Below are 13,854 nucleotides of genomic sequence, written 5' to 3' on the forward strand. Positions count from 1 at the left end.
TTAACACCAAGTATAGGAGCTGAGCTTTTAATGCCCCGATTTGCCTAGTCTCCAGGCAGAGCTGGGAAGAGTTAGAGCTTCTGGTCTTGGTTACGTGGAGGAGGGGCAGTTATGCAAGCAGCACAATTCTGATACCCTAGAATTCCCACCAGCTTTGCAGCAAGGACTTTCCAGAATGGAGAATGGACTGGAGCTACTAAAAACAGGCTTACCCAGCAAGGGTGCTCAACTCTGGGATCTGTGAACATCCCCAGGGAAGATGGGCCCATCTGAATTTCCCACTTTTTGTTTCTGAGATCTTTGAGAAAAGGGTTCCACTGGGGACTCAGCTCTTCATTAAATGTGGGCAGGTGAATATGGCTTCTAGCTCATGCTGGCCTAGAGTTGCTGGCCTAGCATATGGCCATGCTGGCCCAGAGTCTAGCCTAGCATATGGCTTCTAGGCCCAGCTCCATGCTGGCCTAGAGTTGCTGTGGCCTAGGGGCTGGGAAGGAGGGCAGGTAGTTTGCAGAAGCTGAGAGAAAGGCCTGTCTCTCCCTAGGCTGCATGAGGAAGGGGAGGCACCGGGCCTGGGAGTTCACGTCAGAGGTGAGACCCTGGGCCTTGGTCCCAGACTGCAGTCCCCTAACGTTGTTTTTTCAGTCCAGATGACTGTATTCTGCATTCCCTTGACTGTCCCTCTCTGCAGACCGACCACCAGCCCTGGTCTGGCCTTGACATCTGGTAAATTAAAAAAAAACCTGCTGAGGCTGGATGCTCAGGGACTTGCCCAGTCTCAAAATGGTCACTATCAAGAAGAGATGATCATATTAGTTAATTATATTAATTGGTGTTATTCATAATGTTAACTACAATCTGTACAGCTCCTTACCATTTACAAAGTGCTTACACACACTCACACACACACATATACACACATATATGAGATCAAAATCTCATTTGATCTTCACAGCAGCCATGCGTTGGCAGGACCAAGGATTTGGGGTTTCCATTTTCTGGGGGAAGAAAGTGAGGCCCAGGGAGGGAAACTGTTCAAGGACATCAGCCGAGGGTGAGCTGCAGCTAAGGTGGTTTTGAGAGGGTAGATATGCTCTCCCTGCCCATTCATTCCTTCATTCATTCCCCCATTCGTTCCTTCCTTCATCCATCTAGCATTTATTAAGCACCTACTGTGTGCCCCACTCTGTGCTATACACTTATCCCTAAGCTGGGACACTTTTCCAGGGAGCAAGAGTTCTTGTGTTCCTGAGACATGAGTTGGGGAGAGGAGGGGCAGAGATCCCACCAGCCCCTGGGAACTCAGGACTCCAGATCGGGCCATACTTGTCGAGTGGGGAGCCTCATTTTTCTCTCTTTTTTTTTTTTTTTTTTTTAACTCAAGGAGTCTGTGCAACCTGGTTCCAACAGACCTGGCTCCTGGTGGGGCAGCTGTGGCTGGGGGTAGGCATAGGGAATGGGAGACTCCTACAGTTGACCATAGAGTCCTTGGCAGGGCTTAGGCCGGTGCCACCTGGCTGGTCTCCGTCTTGGAGGCGGTGGTGGAGGCCTCGTCATCACCCAGTGGGTTCTTGCCACAGCAGAGGGTAGTGAGCATGCAGTTCCGGAACTGGAAGGCAAAGAGCGTGAGTCAGAATCAGGGTCCACCAAAAGTGTGTGTAGCAAACTGGAGTGGTTGGCAAGATTTACCTCCAACCCCTTCCCTGCTTCTGGCTCTCACAGCCTCCACTCCCCTCTCAAATCTGGCTTCCTGGAGGGAATTTAGTAAGCGCATGTGGCCCCACCCCAGAGATGCCAGGGACCAAACCCAAGAGGGCTCTGCTACTGATGACATTCCCTGATGCCCTCTGTGTGCCAAGGGCTATCTGTAAGTACCTTATATAGCCCTCAAGTTTGGGATTTTGCCCTCTCTAGGAACACAGACACTGAAGCCCAGAGAAGGGAAGTGACTTCCCAAGTGTCAATCAGCTAAAAAAGAACTGGGATTTGAAACCAATATGCCTAACTCTAGAGACCATGTTTTCCCCCACAGGTTCATGGATTCTGCAGAGAAGTCACTGGTTGGTGTTAAAGAACTGCTTTATCCCTTCCTCCCTCGGAATAAGACTTTAGCTCCTTGTTCAGCTTTGTGGAGACTGGCACCATCCCATTCCCAGGCTTGGGACTTAGACCATTTGACTTTTAAAGTGGGCCTCCAGAACCGTCTGGACTGGCACTTCTCATACTTGAGCCAGTGTGTGAGTCACCTGGTGGGCTTGTTAGAAATGCAGGTTCCTGGGCTCACCCTGAGCTTCTGATTCAGCAGGAATCTGCATTTCTCCTAGATGACTCTGATGCTCTGGGGGATACCAGTTTCCCTGCCTAGTTTTGCAGGTGAAATGACTGAGGCCCAGTCAAGGACATGGCTTGTCCTCCGCAGGCAATGCCTACAGCCTGGGGCCCCTGGACCCTTCCGCCCCGCCAGCAGGCACCTGCTTGTTCATCATGATGTAGATGACAGGGTTGTAGATGGAGGAGGACTTGGCGAAGAACGCCGGGAGTGTCATGAAGATGGGGCCAAAGTTGGAGCCCTGGTGGGTGAAGATGTAGAATGCCACGCTGGCGTAGGGCACCCAACAGATCAGGAAAGCAATGACCATGATGATGACCATGCGAGTGACCTCCTTCTCAGCCTTCTGAGTGGTGGCTGACTCCTGCTGCTGGGCTGCCGCCTGTAAGGACACAGGGTCTGCTGTCCAGACTGTGGCTCCTTTGGGACAGAGGCCAGTCTCAACCCAACCAATGTATGTGTCCCCAGCACCCAACACAGGTCCATACCTCCTTGACTGTGAAGACAAGCTGCCCGTAGCAAAAGAAGATGACGATCATGGGGATGGTGAAGTGGACCACGAACATGTAGATGACAAAGGACTCGTTGTTGACCTCTGGCTTGAGTGTGTAGTAGTCGATCCCGCATGAACACTGCATGCCTTCAGGGATGTACCTGACCACCAGAGGGGGACGGGGCAAGAGAGGGCACGGGGAGACCCACATGTGAGGGACTTGAGGAACAGGCCCCCAACACACCTGCTGTGTGGCTGGGCTTGCTCTGGGCCCCGCTTTCCCTCTCTTTAAAAGAGGCATAATAAAATATCTGCATGGCTGCATGACTGTGAGGATCAAATCAACGGAGATGAGGGATTCAAATGCCCTTGTGAAAACAGCCATGCTATCATGAGACGGCCCAGTCTCTTGCCTAGCAGAGCCCGGACACCGCGGACCTGCGCTGTGTTTCCTCACCACACTGGCTGCTTCTAGTGGCTGGAGGCTCAGCTGTGCAAGGCAGAGGTTGGTGGGGAGACGGGAAAAGCCCCCGAGCTCTGTATTTGAGGCAGTTTGTACAAACCAGGGTCTTACTAACAGGGTAAGAGTATTTTCTAGGCCAAAGATGGGCACACAGAGTAACTAAGGGATCTTTGCACAGTTTCGAGAAACAAGAGGTCCCAGGGACAGACGGTTAGGATGTTTCTGTGATTTCAGAGGATGGTGACAATGGAGTGTCTATTGGCTGTGCCTGTGGGGATGGGACTGGGCAGGACTGGAGAAAACAGGGAAAGAGGCTGGAGGCGATGGGCTCAGATTCAACAAAGGACAAAAAAATAAATAAATAAAATAAAAAAGAAAATTGACCCCAGGAAGCTGAGAGAGGAGGGAAGGGAAGAAAGATTGGGAATTTCCTAGAAGCAGAGGGACACGAGGCCTCCAGGAACCCACAGGGTCACCTGTCCAGTTTCCCAAACCACTGTCCTCCCATCTCTCATCTGAGCCCCATTTGCAGATGATGGACTAGAGGCTGGACAGGACACAGTTCCCAAGGGCTACAGTGTCACCCACCTGCACTAGGTAGGCTTGGCCTCCCCAGGTGCTGAGGCCCAAGGTCAGAGGGAGCTGCCTATGGGGCAAAGAGGATTGGAATCTGGTCCTGGCTTAGTTGAGGATTAGGGGCACAGCCAAGGTTAAGGGTTGGGCGTCTTGGATTTCCTTGACATGGGACCCAGGAGGTGGCACTAGCCCCTGGAGCAACATTAGGGTCTGATTCTCTCTTCCCCTACCCTAAACCCCAACCCTGGGAGAGCTGCCAGGGTGGGTGTTCGGGGTGGGGGACATATAAGCTCGGTGCCCAGAACGAGACAGCCCCAGGTTTGAGTCCTGGCCAGGGACCCTGTAAAGAACCCCCACCCCAGGGACCCTTCCCTTCTGCTTAGTGCCATTACCTGGACCAACCAACGAGGGGGGGTGCAGCGCAGGCCAGTGCCATGACCCAGGTGAAGGCGACGCCCATTATGGCATGGTTCTCCCCAAAGCGGAAGTTGCTCATGGGCTTACACACCACCACGTACCGCTCAATGGCCAGGACCACCAAAGACCACAGGGCAATTTCACCTGCAAGGCAGTCAGCTATCAGTCAACACATCACCTGCCTGGACCCCACTGGCCAAGGAGGAAGCGCTCCTCCTGGATGGGAGAGGGCAGGCAGGAAGGCCACCTAAGGCACAGTTGGAGCCAGGACTTGGGAAAGAGAGGGCTTCGATTCTGAGAAGAGGAGCCAAGGGGCTGTGAGGCAGAAAGGCATTATGCTGAGAAGAGAGTGAACCGGGTACCTCCCAGGAAGAGGAGTTAGTTCAGTCAGAGCTCTGGGTTCATGAAGGACAGGAAATCAGATTCCAGGGTCATGATTAGACTAGGAGTCCTGTAGGGAGTTTTTGCAGAAGAATGTGCACTTCATGGGGCAACAGGCAGAGTGCCTGCTGGAGCTAGAATTCCTGCTCTCCCTCTTGTGCAGCAGCCTCTCCCCTGTGGGGAATGAAATAACCTGGGCCTGTGGGTCCCCACCTGGGAGCCAGAAAGCTGGGCAATGTTTTGCCCAGAAGAAGAAGCAGGAAAGAATGGTGGAATTCAGACAACTGCCCTACACATCACCCCAGAAACTCACTCAGGAGGGTAGCCATAGAATTTGTCAACCAAACGGGGACATTTCTGAGAGAGAAAAACAACACTACTAAGTATTACTCCAGGAAAATAATTGTAAACTGACGCCAGCCCGGCAGAGAAGTGCCTACCTGCATGTGGCCTCCATCTCACCCCTGCCTTCTAGCCTGAGACTCCTCAACCCACCTCCAGCCTTATTGTGTGTGTGGGGCTTATCCCCTTCCAAGAAACCCCTTCCATAGGGGAGGCACTAGACCTGTGTGGAGATCTGTAGCTTTGAAAAGTGCGATCAAATAGTTCCTTTGACTAGAAAACTGATGGGGTTGCTGCAGAGATAACAGATCCCGTTTAGTAGATGAGAAGAGCGAGGCACGGAGGACAGAAGAGGCACATTCAGGGATGTGGCAGGGCAGTGACAAGGGCCTAGGTCTCCTGGCTCAGATCCAGAAGTGCCTCCCTTCTCTGAGGACACATGGCCTCTCAGGCAAGCAGGAGAGAGCCAGGGTGGCTGGGAGAGCCCAGCACCAGCCACAAGGACTGTTCTGCCTCCTTGTCTTCTCCCTCTTTCACATGTCCAGGACACTGTCTCAGCCCCATGCCTGGGGAATCTCCGGCCACCGCTGGGCGTCTGTCACCTTCAATGGTCACAGATCACCCAGTCTCAGGCCACGAGGTAGGAGTGATATAGGGCTGCCACACACAGGCGGACACTTCTCTGCAAGATGGGATAGACACCAGTGGGGAGAGACTGAGCCCATTGTTTAGCACAGGCAAAGTCCAGTGGCTGGAGGACCAATGATCTGTGTGCCACCCCGGTCTGAAAGCCTTGAGCACAGAGATCTGTCTTGTCTGGCTCTATTCCCACTGCCCAACATGGGTCTGACAAGGCACAGCTTCTCCGAGGGAAATAGAACATGGCCTGAGGAGCCACAGAAATGTGGGTTCAGGTCATGATCTCATGGTTTATGGGTCCAAGCCCTGCGTCAGGCTCTGTGCCGACAGCTCAGAGCCTGGAGCCTGCTTCGGATTCTGTGTCTCCCTCTCTCTGCATGCCCCTCCCCCCCCCCCCCCCCCCCCCCCCGCTCATGCTCTGTCTCCCTCTCTCTCTCAAAAATGAATAAATGTTAGGGGCGCCTGGGTGGCTCAGTCGGTTAAGTGTCCGACTTTGGCTCAGGTCATGATCTCGCGGTCCATGAGTTCGAGACTGGCTTCGGGCTCTGTGCTGGCAGCTCAGAGCCTAAAGCCTGCTTCGGATTCTGTCTCCCTCTCTCTCTGCCCCTCCCCCGCTCGTGCTCTGTCTCTTGACAATAAATGTTAAAACAAATTTTTTTTTTAAAGAAAAAAAGAAATGTGGGCTGGAAACTCAGCTCTATCCTCCCACAATGTGGCCCCAGCAAGGCCCTTGACTCTTTCATCCTCAGTTTCCCTGATGCAAAGCAAGACAATGGCACCATTCTACGTGAGATAAACAGTGTCCAATGCCTGCCCTCAATAAACGGCAGCCTAGCTTATCATTACTGACAGTGTTTGTTGATTAAGTGGAGAGCGCTGATGAATGTAGAGGGGAGAAGGCCTCTTAACCACCATCCCCAAATATGGAGTTCTCTCCAGATCCCTCCACACCCTCCCCACCGCTGACTCCTGACTCCCCCAGCCAGCCACCCATACACCAGTTCTTACCGCCCAGTGTGGCAAAGAAGCCCTCCAAATTGCATCCTGTGGGCCCAAAGACAAAGTATCCATGCAGAGAGGTGTAGAGGGTGGTGGTGAAGCCACCGAAGACCATGAAGAGGTCGGCCACGGCCAGGTTGAGCAGGATGTAGTTGAGAGGCGTGCGCAGCTTCTTGTGCTGGACCGTGACGTAGAGCGTGAGGAAGTTGATGGGGAAGCCAAGCACGATGAGCAGGAACATGTAGGCGGCCAGCATGGAGAACTGCCATGGCTCAGCCAGGTAGTACTGTGGGTACTCGAAGGGGCTGCGTACCACACCCGTTTTGTTGGAGAAGGGCACGTAGAAGTTCGGGCCCTCCGTCCCATTCATGGCTGTGGTCCTGGTGGCTGCCCCGGGGGCGGCTCAGACCCAAGAGTGCTGCTGAGGCCTGAGCTTGGCCACCCAGGGCTCTGGCTGGATGACTCTGGGCTCTAAGCACCCCCCCCCAGGCCCTTATAAAGTGACCTCCCCTCCCTAAGCTCCTGGCTGAATCAGCACCTGGAAGATTGGGGGCATTATTAATCATACTAATCCCCCACTACTGCAACTGGGGGCCTAATTGGCTTCCAAGAGGGGCCAAGGTGACTCTAGGCAGAAGCCTGGGGCCAGAGAAGGGAGGTACTGGGGACCCTGGGAAAGGGCAGGAGGCCCAACCCCAACTCTTCTAGTCCCCAGGAATCTCTGCCCATCTCAGTCTGTTGGCCTTGGCCTGGCATTGGGACCTCTGGCTCCACACCCACGTCCCCCTCATTTCATGCCAGAGGACTTTGTCTTCCTCCCCACTGGACCATGAGCTCTCTGGTTCTCCTCTCAGTCTCTCAGCCTCTTACCTATTTCTTCCCCACCTGTCACCTCCTGGCTCAGTCCCTAATACGAGTCCATCTCACCAAGTCATGAGCTCCATGAGGGCAGGGGCCACGTCCTGCCATCTTTGGCACTTTCCATGCCAGACCACAGCCTGGCATAGACCCGGAGCTCAATAAGTATTTGAACTGGAATTCACTCACTCACTCGTTCATTAAACATTCATGTGCAGGCCACTGGGGATACAAAAATCCAGAAAGGAGGAGGTTATGCGCTGAGGAAGACCCTGAACAGATCCAGGTCCAGGGAGGGGTTTCCATGAGGCCAAGGGAGGAGAGACTGCTCATAACGGTGAGGTGTCCGAGGAGGTGAAGTTTGGGTCTTTGAGGGAGGGGAGTATTTTGTTAGGTTGCCAAGCGGGGAAGACAGGGGAGACTAAAGACAAGGGCTGACAGAGGCCTGAGGCCTGTCGGGGGTGAGGCCGCACATGGGCTATGAAGCCAGCTCTGGTGGGTCTTGATACCAAACTGAGAAACCTGGTTTTATCCAAATAGCATTGGGCAGTGGCTTGGGCAGATCATAAGGGGCAGAAATGTGGCTCAAATGCCCCAAAGATGTATTGGAGGGAGTGAGGATAGAGGAGGGGACCAGGCAGGGGGTGATTGGAGCAGAAAGGGGACAGAGGCTCTAAGGCTCCTGAAGCAAGGCCTTGCATCCAGGAGGCAGCTGTGTGCCAGATGACATGCTAGGCACCAGATCACTGCCATGAGCAAGGCAGGCTTGGGTCCAGTGTGAAGGTGAGGCTGAGCCTAGAAAAAGAACTGGTTGGACACTGCAACACACAGGGCACATCTGGGGACGTCTGTGTCGGCTGGGCTGGGACAGTGGGCCTTGGAAGCTGTGTGGCAGGTCACTCCACAAAAGCAGGTTCTGGGGGCGAATGGCTCTGCACTGACAGGCTCCCCCCATCAGTGAAAGGGGCACAGTGATGCCCCCCGAGAAATGAAGTGGGGCACATGGCAGTGCCCAGCACACCGGTGCTTGATGACCAGCCTCCAACCACAAACGTGTATGGAGCACCTACTGTGCTCCACACACAGTGCTCAGTTCTGATGAACATGGTAGAGAAGGACGATGCCCACAGGAAGTACCATTGTGTGGAGCTGGCAGGGCTCACAAATAAGTACTGAAACAAATGAAATAGGACAAGTTCAGATCGTGACCCGCTCCCAACACACTGTCATTCGGAGCAGTCCAGAAAGGTGAAGTCTGAACCATGAACTTCGTGATCGATGGAAGGAGTCGGCCAGGGAAGTGTCCCCATCTCTGAGACTTCCAGCCCTTATACTCTCTTCAGTGCAGTCTCTTCCCCCCTGACACTCCCAGACCTGTTTCCTCAGAAAAGCCCTCCCCCTCCCTTCAGCCCACCTGAGAGTCCAGAGCCCTGCCTGTTGTGGGCAGTCAGGGCTTGCACATGGAGGGCTGCAGAAGTGTGTACTGGTGGAATGAGCTCAAGGGAAGGCGTGGCAGGGCTGCTGGGGTGTGACCTTTCGCAGTTTAAGGTGCTTGGTTCAGTGATTAGGCCCAATGTTAATGAGGTCAAGGTGGAGGGTTTGATTCTGACGTGGCCCTGGTAGCCAGACGGAGGGAGGAGCACCGGACTCCCTGGGTCAAGACTGACCCCCACACAGCCCAGAGCTGGCTGGGGTGAGCCCTCAACCATAGACCTCAGCACCTTGCCTTCACCTCCTCCTAACGCTGTGACAGCTTGGAAGCTTTTAATTTATGCTCTGTTCACATGTTTTTTGTCCAACTCACAGGCTGTCATGTGAGCAGGCAGGGGTGGGGGGTGGGGGTGTGTGGTCTGCCCAGCTCTCAGCAGGGTTCCCAGAGCTGAGCATGGTTCTCAGGACGTTGCAAAATGTAAATCACTTCCCATACACTGGAAGGAGCTGGGATTTCTGTCTGTTTTGTTCACTGATGTATCCTCAGGGCCTGGCACATAGTAGGTGCTCAGCATTTGTGGATCGAGTGAATAGATAGATCTAGGTTATTTCAATCAGTGCTTCCCTCTCTAAGTCTCAGAGTTTAATGACCCAATTGTCACAGGGCTATGGCCAGGGAGGAATTAAAGGCATCACCACTGTGACATTGCATTATATTCTGTGAGGCATGACAAAGAATCCTTTTTTTAAACAACAACAAAAAAACGCTCTTTGTTCAGAGCAACAGGCTCATAGTGAGCAAAAAGGTCAACAGAAGTCACCGACCCTCCCTACTACATTTCACAGGTGGGGAGACTGAGGTCCAGGGTGGTCAGTGAGTCAGTGACCCAGATCATATAACAAACTTTGGCTATCACCTTCCTGGCCATGCCTCCATCCCTACACGAAAGATAGCTCTCAGGAAAGTTCTGCTAGTTGTTTACATCATGGTATAAATGACCAAAAAAGAAAAAAGAAAAAAGAAAAAAAGGGGTTGTGCTGGGCTGGTGGGAAAGCCACAAGACTGAGTCACACAGGCCTGGGGTAGCAGTGGTGGCTCTGAAGGCAGGGGGTGGCACTGGACTCTCGCCTGGGGCCCTGAGTCACCCTGAGAAGTCCCACTTCCCCTCTCCAGCCTCAGTTTGCTGAAGCTAGGAAACCTTGGGGGATCCACACCCATCTGCAGGTTTGATGTGACCTGCTTTCCCACCAGGGTCCAGTCACAGATCTTCACACCTTATCATTTAGGAGCCATGGTATCCCTTAGCTGGGTACAGCCCCTTTACACCTACCCTTACATCTGGCCTGAGGCTCTAAGGCCATGTAGCCTGGGCACAGCCCCTCCCCCTCCCTTCCCTGTGCCTCAGTTTCCTACTCTGTTGCCTGTAAGTGATCAATGACTGTTGCTGACAGTATTAGCCTCTTAGAGTCTCATTCAGGTCTCCGCTTACAAAGCACTCCTTGGAGAGGCCCCTGACTCTACACACCAGGCCTCCCCCTCTGCCTCCCACATCACATTCGTTTCTACTCGGTACCTATCACTGTCAGCAGTGGTCTTACTTGTCTCCTTACTGATTCATTGCCCATCTCTCTCCAGAGTGCAGGGCTGGGCTGGCCTGGACTTTGCTGCATCTGAGCTGGCAGCTTGGAGCAAGGAGTCAATAAATATTTGTCGAGTGGATGAACAACTCCTGGCCCCCCATGAGGAGGTCTCACTCCCTAACCTTTGACCACTGAGGAAATGGGCTCAGAGGGTTAATATTCCTCAGCAGAACCAGAGGTGAACTGGCTGTCTAACTCCCCAGCCTGAGCTTTCTTCTATGCCAGCTGGTCCAGAAGGGGCCTGGGAGCATGCCAAGGGACAAGCCCCAGTGTGGGTGGCTTTCTGAGCCACTGGCCCCTCAGTCAGGCTTAGGGAAGAGCTATGGGGGTGGAGGGCTGGGGTTAGTTGTCTCTGAAGATGGTAGCACCTATCTCCAAGCTTCCCTGAGCCCGGCCCCCTGGGAGCCCAGGTGCAGGGCTCTGACTTGGCCGTGGAGGATTAGGGGCTTAGTAGGTAGCACACAAATAGCCCTTAAGCCTCTGCATGGAGGTGCTGCTGGTTCAGCAGCTTCCTCTTCCCTTTTCCTTCTCTTTCTCCTCCTCCTCTCTGCCTCCTCTCCCTGGCTTAGCCCCACCTAGCTGCATCACCATGGCTGAGCGAGGCCTTAGACTGAGCTGAGAATCTCAAAAGGAAGAAAGGAAGGAGATGGACCCACTCTCCCCCCCTTCCTTCCTCTTCTCCCCCAATCCCACTTCCTCCCTCCTCTCTCCCCCCACTTCTCTCCTACCCCAACATTAGCCAAACACTTTCTAGGCGCCACGCTCAGGGCTGGGTGCTAGGGACACTGAGATGAATCACATATAGCCCCTGCCCTCAAGGAGGTCCCAGGCTTAGGGTCCAGCTGACAAAGGAAAAACAAATAACCATAGGATGTAGGGCTCTGTTCCCAGCCCCAGTGCTGTGAGATCCCAGAGGAGCAAGGTATAGACCAGGAGGGAGGAGGGAGGCTCCCTAGCCTAGAATGGGGGACAACTGAACCAAGGCACAGCAAGAAAAGGGCCAGCTGGTATGGACACCCTGGGGCCTGGGGTGGATGGCCGGCCAGGGGAGGGCAGGCCTAGGAATCCGGGTGCTGGCTGGCTAGCAATGGGGGGGGGTTATAAGCAGGGGAGAAGCATGATTAGGTTCTCATTCTAGGAAGATGTTCTGGAGTCTGGGTGGAATATTGGGATAAGTGCTGGACCCAGGGAGAGAGCCGTGCCCAGTGCAGGCCTCTTTGCTAAGGCTCCCACCTACCCTGAGGGTGGGGCTAGCACAAATGGAAGGTCACTTGGTGTCTGCTGCCATAGGCATCAACCTTGGAGACAGGGCATCTGCCTACCTGTGCAAGAGCCACGAGGGGCTCCTGGTTTCAGCAGCCTCACTGGGATGGATGGGGACACCTAGCTGGTTGAGGCCAGACTAACGCCAGGCCCAGCTAAGTCCTGGTCCAGGGCTCTTTCTGGACTGTGCAAACCACCCCCCCCCCCACCTTTTCCTTATTTCTTCCTTCTAGGAACATGGGTAGCACTGGGGACTTGGAAGATCAAGTCACAGCCTGAACCACTTCCAAGCTGTGCAGCCTCCAGCAGCTGTGCCTCTGTCCGGGCCTCAGTGGCCTTTTAGTGAAATGGGCATCTCAACATCCCTACAGTGCCTTCCTTGTTGTAGCATATGAAGGGTCATCAGGCTCATCAGATGGAGACTTGAGGCTCAACCTTAAAGTCAGAGCTGGAGGAGGCCCTTCTGCATACATGGGGAAACTGAGCCTTGGAGAAAGAATGGGCCTGGTCAAGACCTTGTCTAGGCTGAGACAGGAGAGATGCAGAACATAATGCTTAGGTGCAAAGGCTGTGCCTGGGTGTGAATTGCATCTTGGCTCAGTAAGTATTTGTTGAATAAAGGAGAGAATGTTGCTGAACCTCAGTTTCATCATCTGCATTAATGGGCATTCTTGGAGGCTGTTGAGGATTGAGGAAGACGACGCATGGAGAGTGCTTAGCAATGTGTCTGGTACCCAGTAAGCATTTGATTTAAAGGAAGGTACTGTCTCAGACCTCCACAGCTTCCTTGTGCTTCCCCGCGGCAGCAGAACCTGGCACGGCACACCCTGGTTTTTGTGTTATTCGGCTGAGAAGATGCATGCTGGAGTCTCAGGGTGGGCCCCCCACCCCCTGCCTCTAGCCACCGACCATCTGATCTGTCATTGTGATTGACGCCTGTTGGGTGGCTAGGGCTGTTTTCTCTCTCTCCTCTCTTTTTCCCAGCCATATGCAAATGATTTTAGTTCAAATAATGCGCTAATGGAAATCCTAACACATTAATAAATGTTTAGCAAGAGAGAGAGCATGCATGATGGTAAGTAATTAGACACTCAACGGAGGAGTTCTGTTGGCACAACTGTCTGGCTCCCTTTCTTTATTTTCCTCCATCATCTCCAAAGAGAGACACAGAGGGAGGCAGGAGAGGAAGGGGGAGGGCAGGGGGCCAGCTTCAGCACTCACCACTGGGTGGTCTCTGCAGCCACTCCTGTCTCCAGGCCTCAGTCTTCATCCCTCCAATGGGGACATTTGTCCGGCTCTGCCCACTTCACAGAAGAGCTGTAAAGTATCAATATCCAATCACAGGGGTGGTTTTCTTATCTGACAGCCCAGTTCTCCTTCCCCTGCTGTCAGGACTTTGCATAAAGCACTGGATCACTGCCACCTCCGGGACAGGTAGTGTGGAAAGCCAAGGGAACAGGGCACTCAGGGAAGGGCAGATCAGGGGCTTCCACCGAGGGCTGGATGAGCCCTTGGGCTCTCGCACCTCCACCGACTCTCATGGCCACAGAAAGGAAATCATAACGATTCCATCACAAGGCTGGTGTGAGAACTGAGACAACATATGAAACTTGGCTGGCAAAGAGGAGGTCCCCAATAAACGTCAGTTCTCCCTCCTCAGCTTCCAAAGTGCTACCCACCCATGCTCTCAAGCTGCCAAATCAGACACTGTTGATGCTCAGGGGCAGCAACCTTAGCAGAACCTCAAACAGACCCACTTGCTTCAGGAGCTGGAAGGAAGGGGAAGGCCTCAGTGGGGTAGAGGCCTCTGTGGGGCTGGATGAATGGAGTAAAGGGGGGCCTGGCCATAGGCAGGAAGCAGAGGGTGGGTTCCAGAACCTCTGCGGAGAGGCCCTCTTTGCCATCGTCTTTGTGGAGCCAGGAACCTTATTTTCTGGTCAAGACAGAGCCCCGCTAAACCAAAATAAATAAACACTCGTTCCCCTACCTATTCCCATATTGCCATTTCGATTAGATTAAATTTTA

General features: G+C 53.6%; 2 protein-coding genes across 3 annotated transcripts in view; both read right to left on the reverse strand.

Moving 5' to 3' along the window:
• Positions 1–1,343: 1,343 nt before the first annotated feature.
• RHO (rhodopsin) lies at positions 1,344–13,133 on the reverse strand. Of its 2 annotated transcripts, XM_053218924.1 has the most exons (6): positions 13,051–13,133; positions 6,646–6,941; positions 4,251–4,419; positions 2,815–2,980; positions 2,469–2,708; positions 1,344–1,606 (listed from the first exon to the last, which is right to left on the reverse strand). In XM_053218924.1, exons 2-6 carry the CDS (start codon positions 6,890–6,892, stop codon positions 1,496–1,498), a joined length of 933 nt encoding a protein of 310 aa, XP_053074899.1. In that variant the 5' UTR covers positions 6,893–6,941; positions 13,051–13,133; the 3' UTR covers positions 1,344–1,495. The 2 variants fall into 2 exon arrangements, with proteins under 2 accessions (XP_053074899.1, XP_014930115.1); XM_015074629.3 differs by lacking the exon at positions 13,051–13,133 and having other exon boundaries at positions 6,646–11,946.
• The window catches only part of IFT122 (intraflagellar transport 122), a 74,154-nt gene continuing 73,228 nt past the window's right edge, over positions 12,929–13,854 (reverse strand). The window contains exon 30 of the mRNA XM_027042691.2: positions 12,929–13,146. Coding sequence (XP_026898492.2) covers positions 13,096–13,146 — 51 coding nt within the window. The 3' untranslated portion in view covers positions 12,929–13,095. The remainder of the gene's footprint in view (positions 13,147–13,854) is intronic.

This window comes from Acinonyx jubatus, chromosome A2 (assembly GCF_027475565.1).
Source record: "Acinonyx jubatus isolate Ajub_Pintada_27869175 chromosome A2, VMU_Ajub_asm_v1.0, whole genome shotgun sequence".
NCBI classification, from domain to species: Eukaryota; Metazoa; Chordata; class Mammalia; order Carnivora; family Felidae; genus Acinonyx; species Acinonyx jubatus.